Source organism: Prionailurus viverrinus, chromosome F2, assembly GCF_022837055.1.
Source record: "Prionailurus viverrinus isolate Anna chromosome F2, UM_Priviv_1.0, whole genome shotgun sequence".
In the NCBI taxonomy this organism is placed as follows: Eukaryota; Metazoa; Chordata; class Mammalia; order Carnivora; family Felidae; genus Prionailurus; species Prionailurus viverrinus.
The window spans coordinates 74,093,215-74,114,699 of NC_062578.1; the positions used below are offsets into that span (position 1 = coordinate 74,093,215).

Genomic DNA, 21,485 nt, shown 5'->3' on the forward strand with positions numbered 1-21,485 from the left:
ACACCGCACCAATCTCACAATGTTGTCATGAAGATTACATTTGGCACGATTCCAGCACAGGGTAAGTCCGACAAGTGCTTTCTAGGACTGTTGCTACTGTTACGCTCATGGGCGCCGGGATTTGGTGGGTTATTCTATCACGGGTCAAGACTCACTCTGGCGGGAAATGAATTGTTTTTACATAAGCCAGGACACGAAATGACAGGACAAGGGAAGGGAGCTCACATTGACGAAGGACCTGCCACGTGCAAGGCGCTGGGGAAAACGTGGGTGGGAGATATAATCTCAGCCCCCAGGGAGCTCACAGTCTGCGGTCGGGGAGGGGGGAGGCAGCATGGGGTCAGAGATGCCTTTGCAGAGTCAGGCCCAGAGGAGGGAGGGACTCACTGAGCTTAGAGAAGGCAGCCTGGGGACTGGACTTGGAACAGCCCGGCGTGTGGACTTGAGGGGGTCTAAGGGGCTAGCGTCCGCCTGGGAGGTTCAGCTGGGGCCGGGTGGGCGGCGGAGGGGGTCCCGCGTGTCACTCTAGGGAAAACATCGAAGGTACTTACCGCTGGAAGGGCAAAAAAGGAGACGCCGATTAAGGAAAAGGTGGCTGCAATCAGGCGGCCCTCCCACGTTTTGGGCGTCTTGTCTCCGTAGCCAATGGTGGCCAGTGTGATCTGAAGAGAGAAGAAGTCAGACATGAGCCTTCGCGGGGAGAGGGAAGTCAGCTGAGCTCCCCCTGTCGGCCTTTTGTGCTGCCTGGGGATGTTTCCCCCATGGGAGACCAGGTACCAAGTGCCAAGTAAGTACGTGGGAGCCTGGAGACCACACCTGTTTCTAAGTTACGGATTTCCTACCTGTAGTCGATCAGCCAACAAACATTTCAAATAATTGCAAACGCGTGCATGTGCATTCTTGGCATATTTACATATGCGTGATTTTGGGTAGTGCCATGTTTCCCAATGTATGCGTGCCTATGAGTGCGTTTATACATATGGTGTATGTGTGCACTTGTCTGTGCCGATGGGTGTTGTATAGTCCTGGGTGTGTTTACAAGTGTAGTTGACCGTGCACACATACTTATGAATATGGAGAACGGGAAAGCAGAGCGGTTAAGCGTGTGGCCTCTGGAGCCCGACTGCCTGAGTTTAAATCCCAGGTTCCACCACTAACTGGCTCAGGGATCTGTCTTGGCTTCATTACATACTTAACTGCTTCATGCCTCAATTTCCCCATTTTATTTTAATTTCTATTTAATCTTTATTTTTGAGAGGAAGGGGAGGGGCAGAGAGAGAGAGACACACACACAGAATCCAACGCAGGCTCCAGGCTCTGAACGGTCAGCACGGAGCCCGACGTGAGGCTTGAATCCACAAACCGCGAGCTCATGACCTGAGCCGAAGCGGGACGCTTAACCGACTGAGCCACCCAGTCGCCCCCTCAGTTTCCCCACTTAAAAAAAGGGACTCAAAATAGAAATTGTGTTTAAAATATGTTAATACAAGGAAGGACTTTAGAGCAATGCTCTGGAGCAAAGTAAGCCTTCGGAAACTGCTGGTGTTCGTAACACGTGTCCCTGCTGGGTACGGGGCTGTGGGTCTCCAGGTGCGTTTGAAGGTCTGAGTGCACGTGTGTGCACCTGCCACTGTGTCTGTTTGCACATGCACGGCTCAGCTGATAACAGCCTACAGCTAATGAAGTAAGGTCCCTGGGTGATGATGGGCGCTGACTCTTCCCATCACTTGTAAGCACTAAGGAAAAGCCCATTCCAAGTGCGCGCACCTGTGCGTGCACGCGGCTGCCACCTAGGCGCACACCCATGCCGCGCCCTCCACCTCTCTGTCTCTAACAGTCAGTCAGTCCCCATGGGGGGCCTTCAAGACGGTGACTCACCAGGCCCCACCAGAGGGCATCTGCATAGGTCTCGAATTCCTCCTTCATCTCTTCTCCCTGTGCATCCACCTCGGGCACGTCTTTCTCAACCAGGTAGACAAGAAATGAAGAAAGGATGAGCGTCAGGAACCCAATGTACCAGGCGGTGATGAGCTCCTGGGAGAGCAAGCAGTGGACAAGGGCGGTGGTCACTGAGAAGGCTCTGGATGCATGCTGGAGGCAGATACGCTGGAGGTGGAGTCCGGGCTTATGAACATTGTGACTGTGGGCGGGTTACGTACCTCCCTGAGCCTCACCTCCCGTCACCATGAAAGGGGATCAGTAATACGGTCATTCTTTCCTTTTTCTTTCTTTCTGTTTTTAAATTTGAGTATAGTTGACACATTGCATTAGTTTCAGGTGTGCAACATAGTGATTCCGCAAGGTTACACATTATGTTATGCTCGCCCCAAGTGTCGCTATCATCTGTCCCACTATAGCTCTATTACAATAGCTCTATTACATCGGCCATATTCCTTATGCTGTCTTTTATTCCTGTGACTTACTCATTCCATCACTGGAAGCCTGTATCTATCCATATTCTATAGCTCTATTACATCGGCCATATTCCTTATGCTGTCTTTTATTCCTGTGACTTATTCATTCCATCACTGGAAGCCTGTATCTTCCACTCCCCTTGACCCGTTTTGTCCAACCCTCTACCTCCTTCCCTCTGGCAACCATCAGTTTGTTCTCTGTATTTTTTTAAAATGTTTATTTATTTATTTTTGAGAGAAAGAGAGACAGAAAGAGAGAGAGAGAACACACGTGTGTGAGCAGGGGAGGGGCAGAGTGGGGAGGGGGAGAGAGAGAATCCCAAGCAGGCTCCGAGCCACCAGTGCAGAACCCGATGCGGGGCTTGAACCCACAAACGGTGAGATCATGACCTAAGCCAAAATCAAGAGTCAGATGCTTAACTGACTGAGCCACCCAGGAGCCTCTGTTCTCTGTATGTAAAGGTCTGATTCTGGTTTTTACTTAACTCATTTGTTAGTTGTTATTTTATTTATTTGTTAGAATTTTAAAAAATTAAATTTTAGTTAACATATGGTGCAATATTGGTTTTAGGAGTAGAATTCAGTGATTCATCACTTCCATACAACACCCAGTGCTCATCCCAACAAGTGCCCTCCTTAATCCCCATCACCCATCTAGCCCATCTCCCACCCACCTCCCTCCATCAACCCTCAGTTTGTTCTCTATCATTAAGAGTCTCTTACGGCTTGTTTCCCTCTCTTCTCTACCCCCCTCCCATACGTTCATCTGTTTTGTTCCTTAAATTCCACTCGAGTGAAATCATACGGTACTTGTCTTTCTCTGACTTATTTAGCTTAGTGGAATACATTCTAGTTCTGTCCATGTTGTTCCAAATGGCAAGATTTCATTCTTTTTTGATGGCTCAGTAATAGTCCATTGTATATATATATATATACACCACATCTTCTTTATCCATTCATCAGTCGATGGACATTTGGGCTCTCTTCGTTGTCTTTTTTAGATTCCACTTACGAGTGGAATCATATGGTAGTTGTCTTTCTGCCGACTTGTTTCACTTAGCATGATATCCATTAGGTCCATCCATGTTCTCACAAATGGCAGGATCTCGTCCTTTTTTATGGCTAATATTCCATTGTGTATATACACCATATTTTCCTCATCCCTTTGTCTATTGATAGATACTTAGGTTGCTTCCATGTCTTGGCTATTATAAATAATGCTGCAATAAACATAGAAGTGCATACATCTTTTTGAATTAGTGTTTTTGTTGTCTTTGGGTAAATACCCAATAGTGGAATTATTCGGTCATAGGATATTTCTGGTTTCAATTTTTTTTGAGGATCCTTCCTACTGTTTTCCACAGCAGCTGCACCAAGTTGCATTCCCACCAACAGTGCATGAGGGTTCCCTTTTCTCCACATCCTCGCCAACACTTGTTGTTTCTTGTCTTTGTGGTAATAATATGGTCCTTCCTTCCATCATTAACAGAATGAGTGTATAGCTCCAGGAGGAGAGGAAGAGTTCTGTCTTCAGGGATCCTCGGTATCACAGCTCCCGAGACTTCACAGGGAGGTAGGGAGGCAGGAAAAACTGACAGCTGCCTCTGAGACAAGGCCCAGGACTCAGGAGACTTGATTCTGGGCAGAACGTCTCAGATCCAAGATAAAGCTCGGCGCTACTGGGAAATCAACAGCAGGGGTCGCTAGCGTGGCATAGGGAACCCAGCCCTGCCACTGATTTCCTGTGTGATCCTGGCAAATTATCCCCCTCCCCAGCTTTCGTTTCTTTATTTTCGAAATGGAAGTACCAGATCACAGTTCCTCAAAGTGACACGTGTACTCCTCATGGAAGGAAGACAGGCAGTTTTTATGTTAAAGAGTCACTTACTGATTTAAACTATATTAAAAATTAGCATAAATTAAAATGACCATAAAACCCACTATCTCGTGGATATTATCACATGATAGACTAGGACGTAGGAGTGAATGCACAAAAGTGAGTTGATTAAGAGAAAAAATGCTAAGAAACAGTAAGGATGGTGCAGGGATATGGCAAAGATCGGCCACTCACCGAAGTTTCGAATACCCTGACCCAGAGGATCCCTAAGTCTCTTTCGATTTCTCTCATTCTATTCCGATTTCAAAGGTCAGCACGGTAGGTTGGGCAGAAGAAAGTCAAGGTTATTGGCAAACACAGCCTGAAGATTAGGTCTGACGCCCCTGCTGCGTCTTCCCGGGGAACAAAGTGGGTCATATCCATATGCCCCATCTCTCTGACCTTCTGGGTCAGTAGGTCTCGCTGAGAGGGGTGCTTCGTGCCGCTGCTCACACTGGTCTCACTGCCCACACTGCCCTTCCCCATGAAGAGCAGTGGGTCATCTTGAGATTCCCGTCACCTCCACGATGCAAGTTTCCCGAACATTCACTTGCTCAAGGAGACGGAGCTCATCTGTAGTTCCCTTATGCTTTCGCTACGTCCCAAGTAGACTTCTCCAAATCCGTAACACTTATTCTGCTCACTGCTTAGGTCCGGCTTCCCCCACAGCATCACGTGCACAGTGCCCTTTGGTGAGTTCACTTTACAGCTCAGAGAGGTTTCAATGGTGCAGGCAACCCAGCCAGCCGGCCATTCCCTTTGGTGACTGTCGGCCCTGCCGGGCAGGTTCAAGAAGAGAAAGGTGAACTGGATGGTCCTTCCCCAGTGACTGTCTGGGCACGAGCTTCTCGCCTCGTTGAGCACAGCTCTCGTGTTCCTATGTGTTGTCATACCCTCCGGCCCCCAAGTGCGAGTCAGAAGTTTCATCTGGTGTTTAGCTGGGGAAACTGTGGTCTGTTCATGAGCGCAGAGGAAAATTGGTTTTGTTGGATTATTAAGAAGTAGCATAATGGGCACTGAAAAGGAGTGAAAATGTGTCCCAGTTCGGTGCTTTGCAGTCATTCGGAAGGCTCTTCAAGGTAATTCTGACTTCACACGATTTTTCGCTGGTCACGGCCTGTGGCTGCCCCCCGCCCCCCATCCTCTGTCCACAGACTCCTGCCCGTGCCTGGGCCACCCTGCGATCAGACTGGGACTGGGGGACTAGGGTGGAGCCCATGTGGGGGGAATGCCGGCAGCAGCTTCCTGCCTGTTCCTGAAGTCTGCGGCGCAGGGGGCTCCAGGCTCACGTCAGACCCCACGCAAGTGAGAAGACAGCGGCATTTTTGCGTGAAGTGGCAGAAACCCCGGGCTTCTTTGTCCCGGCAGCACAGCCTGGCCTATCCTAACCTTGAAATCCTCACCCCGTGCGACACGGGCCTCCACTCTGTGTTGCCGACACCCAGAGGAGCGAGTCGTGGGACCCGGCCCGGAGGACAGAGGTTTTGAATGAGTGGATGAAGAGAAGAATTGACAAGGGCTCCTTCACCAGGCTTAGAGTGGGGAGTAAGGTTAATCAATGGGGAAGCGGGGCTGGAATCCTGGCATGTGCTCACTTCCTAAACGCACCGCCTGACCCGGAAGTGAATGGCGGCCCAGCAGCCATGCTGCGGCCTGGGAACAGCACAATGCTAAGAGCGGGGACGTGTCGGGGGCGGAATGGCACGCAGGGCTTGACAAGCAGTTTCTTTTTCTGCCTTCGGTCTCCCGCCACGGAGATGTCATTTTGTCTTTAAGTTCGGCCCACCTGACCTCAGTTGTGGGGTCTGGCGGTGGCGTGGATCTGTCTCTTCCCAGGAACTCCATGGGAAATATGCAACAGTCTTCTATTCCAATCCGAGGGTGACACAGGACAGGAATCGAAACCAGCCATTTTCAGCCCTGATGTCTGCCGGAGCCGTGAATCAGCTCAGCTCCATGGCTACAAGGTTAGGTATTGCTAGCATGTCCCCTGACAAGAGAGTAAAAGGTCAGGTGGAGGCCAGAAACCTCAAAAGAAAGCTCAGACCTCACCGAGTCTGGGGTCGGAGGGAACAGAGACAGAATAAAGCATGTATGGCTTCATGAGGTGAAGGGCTCCAGGTGTTTCTACCTTTGTATTTCATTTTATTTCTATATTTATTTGTGTTGTTTGTGAAGAAAAGCGTATTTGGAATAATAAATGAGCACCTACTATTATCCAGGCGCTGAAATGTATCTTTTCTCGCGCGAGCAGCTAGGATTCTCATTTCAACTGCTGAGGAAGCTCATAAAAACAGCATGTTCTAAATCTTTTCACCGTTTGAGGTGAGTGCCCCCTTCTTCTTCTTCTTCTTCTTTTAAAAATTTATTTATGTATTTTGAGAGAGAGAGAGAGAGAGTGACATAGGGGCAGAGAGAGAGAGGAAGAGAATCTCAACCAGGCTCTGCTCGGTGCAGAGCCCAAAGTGGGGCTCAAACCCACGAACTGTGAGATCATGACCTGAGCTGAAATCGATACTCAGAAGCTTAGCTGACTGAGCCACCCAGGTACCCCCTTTTTATTTTTAAGTAAGCTCCACACCCAGCACACAGCCCAACATAGAGTCCAACAGGGAGCCCGAAGCCGGGGGAGGGGAGGGGACTTGAACTCACAACCCGGAGATCAAGACCTGAGCTGAGATCAAGAGCCAGCCGCTCAAGGCACTGAGCCACCGAGGCGCCCCACCCTCATTTTCTAAACGCAGGAACCAAGACCCAGGAGGTTACAGAAAATCCCCAGTCACGCCAACAGAGTTGGGACTCCCCCCAGTCTGTGGGCCCCTTGAACCTTTCCCTCCCATCCCCTGCTGCCTGGCGCTGGCTCATTTCACCCCCTCGACGACCGGGAGGCAGAGCTATCCTCATCTTCCCTCTAGAAATGAGGAACCCGAGGCTCAAGGAGAGTTGAGCGTCTGGGCCACAGGGTGGAGCGGGAGAGGGCTTGAACCCGGATGTGCCTGCTTTTGCTGCTGTTGCACCCCTGCTCGTGCCTCTCTTCCTCCTCCTCCTCCCCCTCCTCCCCCTCATCACCGGTGGTGGCACCGCGACCGCCCTCCGGGGGGGCCACCGTGCGGGAGGGGAAGCCCCGCAAGGCACCACCGGGGGGCCAGAGGCCCACGCGGTCTGGCGGCTTCTCCGCGCCACTTACTTTGCTGTGGGCGCAGATGGCGGAGCCCAGGAGCTTCCACGTGCCGCCCCTGCGGTCCATGCGGAGCATGCGCAGGATCTGCAGGAAGCGCAGGCTGCGCAGCGAGGTGGCCAGCACATTGCCCTGGTTTCCCACGGCAACCACCGGCACGGAGGCGATCAGCACGAAGATGTCTGGCAGCGGGGACAGAGGGGGGGCGGGGGGCGGGGGGCGGGGGGGAGAAGGAAAAGAAGGTCAGGCCAAGGCAGTGGAGCCGTCGCAGCCACTGGCTGCCTGCAGCCCCACACGTGCCGGGCATCGCTGGGCGAAACCGTGACACCAGTCGCACGTGGTAGGCAGGCTTAGTCTCCTGTGGCAGATGGAGAAACGGGAAGTGAGCGCGCGCGCCTTCCCAAGCCGAGCGGGGGACTGGGGGCAGGACTGTCAGAGCCTTTACTCTCAATCCCAGGGAAGCGGTTCCCCAAGGGTACCCCCCCCCACCCCGGTCCCCAGAGGAGGGGTCAAGGCTGCCCCGGTTGTGGAGGTGAAGCCTGAAGCTCAGACGCTGTTGAAGGCAGGTTTCCCCTAAAAGCGGCACCAAATCCAGGCCTTGGCCGTGGGTGACGTGTGGGGAGATAATCTCCCAGGAGGCACAAGGGAGGGGAGAGGGGAGAGGGGAGAGGGAGCCAGGGAAGGAGAAAGGCAAGGTGAGATGGGTGTGAGCAGGCTCTGTTCTGCAGGCGGACCACCTCCCAAGGTTGTCGCCCTGGAAGATGGGAGCTGGGACTTCGGTCTGGGGGCTCCTGCCCCCTGCTGGTGGACGGTCACCCCTGGGGTGGTGAATGTCCCCACACTTCTGAGCTGTGCCACCTGGTGGTCTCCCTCGGCTTCAGGGAAGGCCCAGGCGTAGATTGTGGTAAAACATGAGGTCCACCCATGAATTGCGATGCTGGTGACCGAGAGCAGAGAGGCAGAGGAGACTGGGGGCGAGGGAGGCAATACCCATGCCGACCATCTCCCTACCCCACTGCAGAGGCCAGCAGGTAAAAAGGACCCCATAGCCAAGTCAATTTGGGGAAAAAAATCCATTAAGAAGGTTTTGCTGCTTTAGGACTTCCAGGAACCATCAATATGCGAGTATGCACGGTGGCTCTCAGTTATACAAATGAAGTACAGTCTTTCCCCAAAGATTTCGACCATGGGACTGTTGTTTTGCAAGAGCATCGGTTCTAAGGAACACACTGGAAGCAATGTTTATCCGCTGGGTAAAGTCCAAGCTCCTGAAAACCCTGTGGCCTGGCCCTTAGGGGCCTTCCAGAAGCAGGTGCGATTTGCTGAGCACACAGCGCTCTCTCACACCTCCATACCTTTGTCTGTGTTGGTCTCTTGGCTCGGAACAGGTCCCTCAATTCACACCTGGCTACGTTTGCCATATCCAAGTGTTGCCTAAATGCGCTTAACTTTTGGGAAAAACTTGGTGTCAAACATCTGGATGCCAATATGTCTGTATCCTTGGCTAGGCTTCTCAGTTTATCTGTGTGAAGTTATCCACTTACAATGTGTGTAGAAAGCAAAACACAACAGAACCTGGATGCGTGGCAAATGTGAGTCAGGCCTATGATGCGCAGAGCGAATGGAAGATTCTGGCCCGGTTGGATCCATTCACACCCGAAATGGCAGGGTCTGAAGCTGCCTCGAATATGGAAGCTATGATGTTCACTGATGGGACACGCACTCTCATGTCCAACACGTAGAGAAAAGCAACATTACCCACAAGAGCCATGTTGTGGGAGAAGTCAAGATGAGGAGAGCAGAAAACACAGGCACCCCAGAAAGGAAGCCAGCAAGGATGGGGATGCTGGGGGTGGGGGCTCGGCTCTCCAGGGGAGGCTGGCAGGTGCAGGGTTATTAGGAGCTCGGTCAAATCAGCCCGTCTTAGAATCGTGGAGACTCCTCCACGGGGAATGCTCTTGTCCTGGAAGGGTCCAGGCTCCACACAACACTAGGATGTTCTCCAACTGGGTAGGAACCTCTGAGTTCGGGCACAAAGTCACTTCCCCTACCTCCTGCCAACACACACACACGTACACACACACACACACACACACACACACACACACACACACACGACTTCTGGTCAGCACTTACATAGATCTCTCCAAAGAAGAAAAAGAAGTCAGCTTAACACTTTGCAAAAGACTTGAAAGGAAGGTAAAAAAAAAAAAAAAAAAAAAAAGGGAAGGCAAGCTGGGGTTGCTATGGTCTGAATGTCTGTGTCCTCCCCAAATTCATATGCTGAGATCCTGCCCCCCAGTGAGATGGTCTTAGGAGGTGGGGCCCCTGGGCAGTGATGAGGTTATGAGGGTGGAACCCTCATAAGTGGGATTAGTGCCCTGATAAAAGAGCTTCCTGAGAGCTCCCCACCCTTTCCATGGTGTGAGGACACAGCACGGAGACCAAGAAGAAGTGGACAGCCTGGGACCCAGAAGAGGGACTCGCCCAGAGCCCGGCACCCTGATCTTGGACTTCGGCGACCAGGACCATGAGAAAGACATGTCTCTTGTTCATAAGCCCCCAGTGGGGCATTGTTCTAGCTGCCTGAATGGACAAAGACAGGGGCAGACAGGGGAGGAGGCCAAAGAAAGAAAGGTTAAAAAAAGTACGAAAAAAAAATCAGTAACTGCAAAGTTCTCCAAAGTCGTGTGCACGAGCATGCACACACACACGCACACCCACGTGCCCTCTCCTTGCATTAAAAGTTCCGAGTCAGAAACAAAACCCTCAGGGATGCAACCTCAGCAGCAGACGGGCAGAAGAAAGAGCAGTTTCAGTCATGGTCAGGGCGGTGCCACCAGCTGTGGCCGCCAGGCAGCTCACCCTTGGCTGCGTGGACAGAAGTGTGGCACCTAGGACCGAAGAGGGGTCCAGCTCCTCTTCCCTGGGCTGGCCATCCATACCCAAAGGGCTGTGTTCAGTCCTGGGGGTTGCTTTTTAAAAGGGCGGTGAGCATGCTCGGAGAAGAGGTGATGATTCCAAGAACACGTGATACCAGGTGTAACTGAAGCCACGAAGCACGTTTTTCCACTGCTGGAGTGGAGACGAGGAACAGAATGACGGAACTCAATTATCTGAAGGCAGTCAGAAGACTTAAGGTGGCATAAATACCTTGGAAGGTGGTGAGCGCCCCGGGACTGGAGGTATGCAAGTAAGTGACCACTTGAAGGCTGCTGTAAAGGGGGCGGGAGCATCCGGCGGGGTGGCACGTTGGACTTAGTGCCTTTGGAGGGCCTTCCGAGCCCTGGCGTTCTGTGACCTAGGAATTTGAGACTCCTCCTCCTCCCCGTCCCTGTCACTATATGATTTTAGTAGGATCTCCAGTTGGGAACATATGGGTCCATGCTGCACCAACAGGGGTAAACGAAAGTGACCACCTTCTCTGCTGTCAAAACGCCTGCACCCAGAGGGAAAGGTGTCAGTGACATCTCCCCAAAGCAACTTTCGGGTCAAGGCCCAGCAACATGGTAGGGAGGGAGGGCACAGGTGTTAGATTCTTCCAGACCTGGGTGTCAGGATGGAATCTGCTGCTTACTACCTGTTGTGACTGGAAAACGACTCAGCACCGTGAACCTCGGCTTCCCCCTCTGCAAAATGGGCATAACGTGGACCTACAGAAGGAGTTCTCAACCGGCAGTGGCGTCACCCCTCCCCCGCCCACTAAAGCCAGTCTGGAAGGCTGCGGGCAGTTTGGGTTGTCACAGTGACTGGGGGCTACCGAGTTTCGCGACTGGAGATGCCCAACATCCTATAATGAGCTGCTCCTTCACAGCCCCAAGCCAAGAGCGGCCCCCACCCTGACCCATTGAGAATCCCTGCCCTGTTGAGCCGTTAGGGCAAGCCGCGGAGGAAGGAATTCGGCATCCGGACACTGGAGCAGCTCTTCCCCATCGAGGTAGGGTCGGAGGCTCTGCTGGCTTCCAGAATACCACGTGATTTCCCAGGAGAACAGCGGCTGCTTAAAATTCCCTCAGGGAAATGGTGCACCCAAAGCAGGGGACCAGGGCCACATGTGACTGGGGGGTCAGGGCTTACCCAGCATGCACAGGGGCTTCCTGGCAAACTTCAGTCTTCCTCGCCAGCCTTTGTATCGGCAGCAACATCCGGCAGCCCAGATCCTCAAAGCAAACTCGGCTCCAAAGATGAAAATAGCAAATGTTTCCTGCGTTAAGAACATATGGAGAGACACTGATCGACCAGGACCCAGTTGTCTGGAAGGAGCGATTTCTGTTCCGAGGTTCTGAAGAACGGGATTTCTGTTGTTGCCATTTTGGTGGTGGGCGGGGGAGGAGAGCACGTTATCACCTCCATTCGGTTTGGGACAGCTCCCGTGTCCACTCTCACGTGCTAACTGTCCCTAATATCAGCCTTGCAAAGTGATCCCTTGCTTTCCTCTCTCTGTTTTGGTTCCAACGGATCATTTTTTTCAAAGTCTCTTTTCTTTTTTTTTTTTTTTTTTTTTCCTGAAATTTATTGACAAATTGGTTTCCATACAACACCCAGTGCTCATCCCAAAAGGTGCCCTCCTCAATACCCATCACCCACCCTCTCCTCCCTCCCACCCCCCATCAACCCTCAGTTTGTTCTCAGTTTTTAACAGTCTCTTATGCTTTGGCTCTCTCCCATTCTAACCTCTTTTTTTTTTTTTTTCCTTCCCCTCCCCCATGGGTTCCTGTTAAGTTTCTCAGGATCCACATAAGAGTGAAACCATATGGTATCTGTCTTTCTCTGTATGGCTTATTTCACTTAGAATCACACTCTCCAGTTCCATCCACGTTGCTACAAAAGGCCATATTTCATTTTTTCTCATTGCCATGTAATATTCCATTGTGTATATAAACCACAATTTCTTTATCCATTCATCAGTTGATGGACATTTAGGCTCTTTCCATAATTTGGCTATTGTTGAGAGTGCTGCTATGAACATTGGGGTACAAGTGGCCCTATGCATCAGTGCTCCTGTATCCCTTGGATAAATTCCTAGCAGTGCTATTGCTGGGTCATAGGGTAGGTCTATTTTTAATTTTCTGAGGAACCTCCACACTGCTTTCCAGAGCGGCTGCACCAATTTGCATTCCCACCAACAGTGCAAGAGGGTTCCCGTTTCTCCACATCCTCTCCAGCATCTATAGTCTCCTGATTTGTTCATTTTGGCCACTCTGACTGGCGTGAGGTGATACCTGAGTGTGGTTTTGATTTGTATTTCCCTGATAAGGAGCGACGCTGAACATCTTTTCATGTGTCTGTTGGCCATCCGGATGTCTTCTTTAGAGAAGTGTCTATTCATGTTTTCTGCCCATTTCTTCACTGGGTTATTTGTTTTTCGGGTGTGGAGTTTGGTGAGCTCTTTATAGATTTTGGATACTAGCCCTTTGTCCGATATGTCATTTGCAAATATCTCAAAGTCTCTTTTCTTGTACTACCAGCTCCTTAAGGGCAGTTACAGTGAAGACAGAAGTATCAGTCTACTAATCTCACCCAGTGCCTGGCCCCTGGCATTGCTGATCATGGCCCACGGTTACTAAGCGCGGCTCCTGGGCCAGGCACCGCCTCAAGTGTTCTCTAACATTATCCCCATTTTATGTTTTGAGAAACCAAGGAGTAAACACATTTCTCCAGACTAGGAAGTGGCAAAGAAGGATTCCTGGACTGGCGCTGAGGCTCAGAGCCCACGGGCATAAGCATCATGCTGTGCTCTCTCCCTGGACCCAGGGCCTCCTCCTTCCTTCCCGCCTCCCTTGTTGATCAGACACAGACACCTTTGCCCCCCTCTCTTTGGTGACCTCCTGGGACCCTTGGGGAGTTGTCGCTCCGTGATAATCCCCGAAACTTAGCTCCTGGAGCTAGATGGCTTCCCAGGATGCACCTGCTAAGGTCTCAGCGTGAGACGGTGTGGACTAAAATCACCTGAGAAGGAATTTGCTGAATCTGGTGTCACGAATGACATGCTCAGTGCAAGGCGAAGGTTCTGCCATTTTGTGGACCTTAACTGGGGGGCTGGCATCCCTTTCCTGTGCAGATGGTGAACGCGGAGAGAAAATAGGCAGAGGGCCCGGGCGGGGTGGGGAGGACGTGGAGACTTTAATGCACAAATGGGATTTGGTACTTGGCCTTGAAGGGAGTCAGAGATCCTCAGGGTTCAAGGAGAAAAAGCAGAGGCAGGTTGTAAAACAGAGCATGTGTTTGTGTTAGCTTTCAGAAGGTTAGGAAGCTACGGTTTGTAATACAACTAAGGTTTGGTTTTTGCTTTGACCTTGCTTGTGCCCTCTCATCTCTAGGATAACAAATGTCATTCCCCTCCACCTGTACCCGTGGCAGACCTGACCAACTGACCCCGGCATTGCTTTCTCTTGGGCCTGGACTTGGTCACAGGCTCCAGGAAGCCAACGCCAGTGGTGCCCCAGGGCAGCCCCCCTGCCCTTCACTGTGAAAGTCCGACCAGAGGTGTCTGCCCTGGAACAGCACCATGGCAGGTGCGTGATCTCACCAGTAATAGCAGCCAGTCTCCCGAAACAGTCTCGTACTCCCTGAACGTGGTCAGCACGGCCAGAATCAAGCATCCCAGGACAATCAGGAACCTGGAGGGGAGGAAGGAGGAAACATCTAGTCCTGGCTTGCTCCAGAGGAAGGTGTCAGACAGGATGAAGCTATGACTTCCCTCAGACGTTGGCATGCGCTTTCTCTGTCATCCCCCTTAACCTCACAGCAAACCTGGGTGGCAGGTAGGAATTATCATTCAGTGAAAGAAAACAGATCTGAGAAAGTGTAAGCAGTGTGTTCAGCTCTACTTTACCAGCTGGTTAGTGGAACCAGTTGCGGGGGGGGGGGGGGCGGGGGGGGCTGCAGAATTTTTCAGACCAAGTTACCACAAAGCTTTGGCAAAGCAACAGGAATATAAATGAATTAATAATGTCTCTTGAACATATAGGACAATGGTTTTCAAATCTATGAAACATTCTTAGTATAAACAAGTGACAAATTCGTTTCAAAGATTGATAAATTCAGCAAGCGCCTCCGTGATCATGTCTTAGTATTATTCTTTTTACAGACCATAGTTACTAAAGGAAACAACCTCTCTCATTTGGGGACCTTCAGAATTGTTTTTGAAACTACAGTGTTCTTCCTAATGGAAAAAAGAGGAGCCACCCCAGTGAACGATGCAGAATGCTGGTCCTGGAAAAGTCACAGAGAGGTCATCTTGTTCATGCGCCTGCCTCAGGCAGGAGCACACTGCAAATAATCCTTTGAAATTATCATCTACATGAATTCAGTGGTGGGGGAGGGTGGGGAGAGGGAGAATGTGTGTGCGTGTGTGTGTGCATGCTTCATTGTTTCAGCAAAGAAAAATGGCTCTCCCTCCCCCTTGGTGGAGACTCTCTGGCTCAGTGCTCAGCACCAGGTTCCTTAGGGTCCATGGGTGAGGCTTGGTCCTTCCACTCTATTCGACTCTGCTGGGTTCCCATCCACGCTTTGGTGGCTTGCTTGTGTATGTGGGTACCCACTTGTGCATTCATTCACTCATTCATTCATTCATTCATTCATTCAATATTTATATGGTAGTCACTGGGGACACAGAGCTAGGCTTCATAGGCTTATGATGAATAAGCTGGATCTGGCCTCCTGAGCCCACAGTCCGGCCAATCAGAAAGGACCACGATGTTGGGAGGTTTGGAGACATCTGCTCCTGGCCTTGGCTGGGGACCCGAGTCCTGGCTCTGACCCTTGGTGCCCCGGATCACATTTTCTGATCAATTAGCCTGGTGATCGGCAGATCTGAATCGATATTTCCAAGCTTTCCAGGAACCTAAACAAGATTTTTCAACTCCGTCCTGCGTTTGGTCGTTTTATTTCAAACTTACGGTTCCGGACCCATGCCCGGAATCTGCCTACCCTGAATCCCAAATCTTCTCCGGTGGTGGTGATGACGGTAACAACATCAGCCCCCACACCACCTGTTAGTGATCACCTACCACTGGCCACTGTCAGCGGCCTTCCTCACAGCCACCTCCCAAGGTAGACATGAACTCCCACTTGAGAGATGAAGGAACTCATCAGAAGGATTCATTACCATCTGGATAATCGTGTTGCCCGTAAAATGACCACAGAGTTTGGAGTTCAAAGACACAGGTTCAAAGGGAAGCTCTGCACTTTCTCTGTGATCTTGAGTAGCTCACTGACCTGGGGAACCTCGGTGATCACATTCAGAGGATGGGAATAACAGACCAGCCTAGAGATCCTGCTGCTGTGAGGGCCACAGGAGACAGTGGATGGGGAGTTATCTGCTCAACTGTACAGGATCACGCAAATGAGGCCTGGTGCTCTCCCGTTCACGCACTCGTCACTGGCTGGTTCCCCAGCAGGCCCTGGGGCACGTGGTCTCGGATGATGCTGCAAATCCACACTCTGGTTCTCTCAAGGCTTTATTTGATTCATTCACAGGCTCTGGAGATAAGCCCTAGGTTAGAATCCCCTTCCTCCTTTATGTGGTGTCATCTTAGGCAAGTTACACAACTTCTCAGCGTCTTGGTTTCCTCATCGATAAAATGAACCCAATAAAGGTGCCCACGTCCTCAACTGTTCAATGAGATAATCCACGTCAGGTGCCTGGAAGAGTGTCTTCGTTAAATGTTAGCTATTATTTTTATGGTGATTTAACATCAATGTATCGAGTGCCTCTTCTGTCCCAGGCACAGCACTGGTTTTAAAGATGCAAACATGCATAAAACCTAGCCCTCCTTTTCAAGGACCTCCCAGTGCAGCGGGAAAACAGAGGACAAACAGTTATAGAGGTTATCTGGGTGTCCACCACATGCTTCGGGAGCACAAGACCGAAAGCATCCAAAAGGCAGTGGCCAAGGGGTTGGGAGTATATCTGAGGCTTAGCTAGAGTTGGCTGCATGTCCCAATTTATCCAGGACATTGCCTATTTTAGGTGTGTCGACCCGGAGCATGCCCCCCCGAGGCATCAGGAACAACATGGGCATGTGCAGAGTGCAAATGTCCATGGACACAGAACCCAGTGCAATCTTCTCCTTGAGCAAGAGATGTGGGCCTTTGGTGATCTGACCTTGCTGTCCTCGTAGCCTTATCTTTAGCTGCTTCCCCACTCCCAGGCTAGCTATCCTGAATGAAAGCGTTTCCTCAAACTCCCTCAGTGTATGTGTGCCGGTCTCGATGCTCTTCTTCTGTGCCCATCCTCCCCCCAGCACCCTTTCATGCCCCTGCCGACGTCTTGGTAGCACCAGTCACGCCTTGCCTCTGGAGGCTTCTCTGCCTTCAGCTGCTCTCTGCATGTTCCCCTGTGTGGCCTCTCCCCTGGGGTCCCGGAGCACCCTACTGCATTTCTATTCCAGGACTGAGCATAAGCCATTATCATTTTGCAATCATGTGTTTTCATCGTATATGAAATAAAACGTATTAAATTAACTATGTCGTGCTGAGTTTGAGGTTCAAGTGGAAATATCCAGCAGGCTGATCAAAATTCAAGCCTAAAGCTCAGGGGAAAGGTTGAGGGTGGAAACCTAAGTTCCTTTCAGCTCTTACAGCCTGTGGTTTTAGAGCCAGCAAAGGGGATCCTTTGGCCTTAACCCGCCGCGGAAAGGCAACGTCAGCCTGACTCCCATCTGCAGGGAGTGTGCAGACCCAGGCTGTAGCCAGCAGGGGGCAGCAAACACCAAGCATTTTCTCAGACCTCAAGGAATTCAAAGCACCTGCAACTTCAGGAAATTACTTTCTGAGATTGGAGAACAACCATTGATAAAGCTAAGAGCATCAAGAAGCCCACCTTAATCGGGGAAGGGGAAGATGCTCTTCGGTATTTCACACTTTTCAACTTACTCTTAAGATATGCACTTGATTTCAGACACGCAGACCCAATTACCAGTCTCACCATGGAAACCAGATGTCTGTGGTCAGGCACCGTCTTCCCTCCTACTGTTCTGGCTCTCTCACTCCCCCACATCTCACCGATGACTCTTTTACTTCCTCTGTCACTTTTAAAAGTGTGTTATTTTCATTCCAGTGTCTCTAACTCACAGTGTGGTATTAATTTCAGGTGTGCAATAATGTAGTGATTCAACACTTCCCTACATCGTCTGGTGCTCGTCACGACGAGTGTGGCCCTTAATCCCCTTCCCCATTCCCCCACCCACCTCCCCTCTGGCAACCAGCAGTCTGTTCTCAAGAGTCTATTTTTTGTTGTTGTTTGTCTCTCTTTCCCCCCTTTGTTTGTTTTGTTTCTTAAACCCACACGAGTGACCTCATATGGTATTTGTCTTTTTCTGACTGATTTATTTCACTTAGCATAACATCCTCTAGCTCTATCGATGTTGTTGCAAGTGGCAAAATCTCATTCTTTTTTATGGCTGAATAATATTCCATCACAGGCACACACACACACACACACACACCCCACATCTTTATCCATTTGTGTACTGATGGACACTTGGGCTGTTTACCTATCTTGGCTATTATAAATAATGCTGCAATAAACACAGGGGTGCATGTATCCCTCTGAATTAGTGGTTTTGTATTTTGGGGGTAACTATCCAGCAGTGTGATTGCTGGATCATATGGTAGTTCTATGTTTAATTACCAAATTTTTTTTAAGTGTTTATTTACTTTTGAGAGAGAGACACACACACAGCATGAGTCGGGGAGGGGCAGAGAGAGAGAGGGAGACACAGAATCTGAGGCAGGCTCCAGGCTGTCAGCACAGAGCCCAACACTGGGCTCGAACTCACAAACCTCGAGATCATGACCTGAGCTGAAGTCAGACGCTTAACCAACTGAGCCACCCAGGCGCCCCTCAGTTTAATTCTTTGAGGAACCTCCATACTGGTTCCCACAGTGGCTGCACCAGGTTGCATTCCCACCAACAGTGCACAAACCTTCTTTTTTTCCCACATCTTTGCCAACACTTGTTGCTTCTTGTGTGTGTGTGTGTGTGTGTGTGTGTGTGTGTGTGTGTGACTCTTGTACTGTCGATATTAGCCACGCCACTGACATCCCTGCTCCGCAGCTGTGCCTGTCTCCTTTACCCGACTTTCCCCTGACTTCTCCTCTCCCCTCTCCCTCCTCCCTCCGGCCCACACTCTCCCTCCTCCCAGGGCCGGCAAGTCGGGCCAGGGCTTGTGGCCGATGTCTGGGAGAGAGCCAACAGCGTCCTCCTGTCTGCGGGGTCCGGCTGTCCTGGCCAGCAAGGCTGGTCATGATCAAGGGTCTCAGACATGCCCTTAAATCAGACACCACCTCCTACATGCTTCCCCCCGAATCCTCTGCATCTTCCAGCCAAGCTGGGCTTGCCGAGGGCGGGAGGGAGGCTTTTTTGCTCCTGCGTATGCTGTGTCAAGCGTAAGGTCCAGAGATTCCGGTCTAGGCCCCTTAATACCAAACCTCGGTTGGGCCACAGGGCAAGAGAAAGCGACTGAGGACCCACAGTGGCACCCGGCTTTCCTGCGCCCTCTTCTCAGCCAGGCCTGGCCTCCCTCGCAGGAACAAAGCTGGGTCCTCTGGGAACAAGACACGAGGCCTAACAGCTAAGTATTCCCCGTCCCCGGCTTCCCTCACAGCGAGACAAACTGGTGGCGAAACTCCAGAATTTATCTGATAACTTCTCTTGCTCACCATTTTCTCTTTTACTCCTGTGAGGTGGGGTCACTGTCACCGTTATGTTTGCGTCCCCACTTTACAGATGAGGAACAGAGCCTCCAGGCCCAGGCAATGGGGTCATGATAGGAGGAGGGGCAGCGCTGCTGGGGGGACCCACTGGCTCTGAGAGCCACCGTGGGGCCTGGAGGGAAAATCTTCGGGAACAGTCAGGGAGGGGGAGGGGGCTGACAGCCCGGCCCTTCTCCTCTGGTCTCCCAGCTTGGGAACAGAGACACTCAGTTGCATTTCCAGGTAGTTCCCTGAGGTCCCAGCTGGCTCCCGCTCCAATTACAGTTGCTCTCGGGCAGCTTCTAGAGCACCTGGAGCTCGGCCAGGGTCCTAGATGGGGGAAAGGCAGCAGCTGACTCTACCGGGCTCTCCTGCTTACGATCCGTGTCTGTCTGCCACAAAGTGGGGACGTGTAGAAACACTCTCCCTGGCCAGGTGGAGGCGGAACTGACTCCTCTAGGGAGCAGGTGTTGCGGGTGCCAGAGTAAGCCCACGCGTCCCCATCCTGAGCAGCACAATTGGTTCTTGCTCTTGAGCAGAGAATCCAACCCCTCAGACGATGTCAGAATCCTACCGATCTTCAGCTGAAATGCCCCAAAGGTAAAGCACCCACTGTGTGCCAAGGATTTCCTGATTCCCTATGAGTCAGCCCAGCAGCCTCTTAGAATCACAGCGACTGCCGTCTTGCTGGGAGATCCTCTCTCTTGCGGCTGTGATGACGCAAGCAGAGAGGCCCAGGGGGTACAGAACTAAAGGTGGTCTTCGATCAATGGCCAGCAAGGAAGCGAGACACTCAGTCCAACAGCCCTCAAAGAACCAAATTCTTCCAACAACCACCAAAGGCAGCCTGGAAGAGGATTCTTCACCAGTCACACCTTCAGATGAGACCTCAGCCCCGGCCGACAACTTAATTGTGGTCTTTGTGAGAAACCCCAAGCAGAAGTCCCCGGATCCCCGCCTCCCAGAAACTGAGATAATAAACATATATTGTGTTAAGCTGCTAAATCTTGTGGTAATTTGTCATGCGGTAATAGATAACCAATCCTGGCTAACCAGGATCTGAATCCCGGATCACCACCTAGAATTGAAATGACCTTAGATAGGTTTATTTTCCTGAGCCTCAGTTTCTCGTCTACAATGCAGGAGTAACAACACAAGGGATTTTTGTTATTGCCTTCTTCATCCCAGCCTTTAAGAGATTACGCAAGGCAGCAAAAATCGTGACAGCCAAAATCCACTTCTCTGATGAAGTCTCCATGCAAACATCCTTGAGGATGGGCTACAGGCCAGTCCCTGCCTCCCCATCACGTACCGCATCCAACAGCACAACATGAACCGTGTACACAGTGAGAAGGCAAAGCTTACAAAAGATGCGGGATTTCGTGAGGTTGACGGACATGACAACGGAGGGATGTTCTAAATACAGCACAGCCATTAACAAGTGACACTCTCACTCCAACAATTAAAGACAAATCAGCTGATACCTCAGAGCATTAAAAACCTTTTAGAGTCTTCCCCCCCCCCCAAATGTCGAGAAGATAAAATGCAAAGTCACATTGTATCAGCAAATAATTTGAGCGTAGAAAATACACCCTCAGATCCACACTCAATTCCATCTTTGCCCCTTCCACAAATTAGAGCACGGCTGCAATTACAACCCGTGTGTTGTTAATGATGAGATACAATACACACATTTTCGTATTTTAATTGTATTGTCCAGTGAGATGTCTTCTTCACTATTTGGTGTGAAGTTTGGTTCCATCTTCAGCAGATTCCCTTTCTGTAGATGTTCACCAATTCCATTAACTGTGGAATAAAGGGACTCTCTCAACCTGCCTCATGGGATGGGCATGGCGATTAGAAGAGATTCATGTGTGTGAACTGCCTAGAATTCTGTTAAACATCAGGCATTCAGCAGGTGCTGCTTCCTTACCTTCCTTATCTTATGCTCACAGAGAGGAGTCGAAAAATTGACCTTAATACATATAGAAAGAAACCACTTTGTTTTTAAAAACTTCCATGTTCCTGAAATGAGGTAACAATATCATACACAAATAACCGCACACAAATCTGTGTTTATATCTATCTATGCCCTATCCACACCGACCAACAGACCCACAGATGGGTAATACAGTAGATGCACATTTTGACCATTTAAACCAAGAGATAGCAAACTATGGCCCTTGGGTCAAATCCAGCTTGCTGCCTATTTTTGTAAATAGTTTTTTTTTAATACCACAGTCATACTTATTCGCCTAGGTATTATCTGTGGCTGCTCTTGCAGAGCTGAATAGCTGCAAGAGAGACTGGCCCGCAA

At 50.7% G+C, this 21,485-nt stretch overlaps 1 protein-coding gene across 1 annotated transcript in view; it reads right to left on the reverse strand.

Moving 5' to 3' along the window:
- The window catches only part of KCNQ3 (potassium voltage-gated channel subfamily Q member 3), a 309,646-nt gene that overhangs the window by 36,197 nt on the left and 251,964 nt on the right, over positions 1-21,485 (reverse strand). Inside the window, exons 2-6 of the mRNA XM_047842371.1 lie at positions 13,998-14,088; positions 11,546-11,672; positions 7,478-7,650; positions 1,879-2,034; positions 552-662 (exon numbers count right to left, since the gene is read on the reverse strand). Of these exons, the coding sequence (XP_047698327.1) occupies positions 552-662; positions 1,879-2,034; positions 7,478-7,650; positions 11,546-11,672; positions 13,998-14,088 (658 nt within the window). The remainder of the gene's footprint in view (positions 1-551; positions 663-1,878; positions 2,035-7,477; positions 7,651-11,545; positions 11,673-13,997; positions 14,089-21,485) is intronic.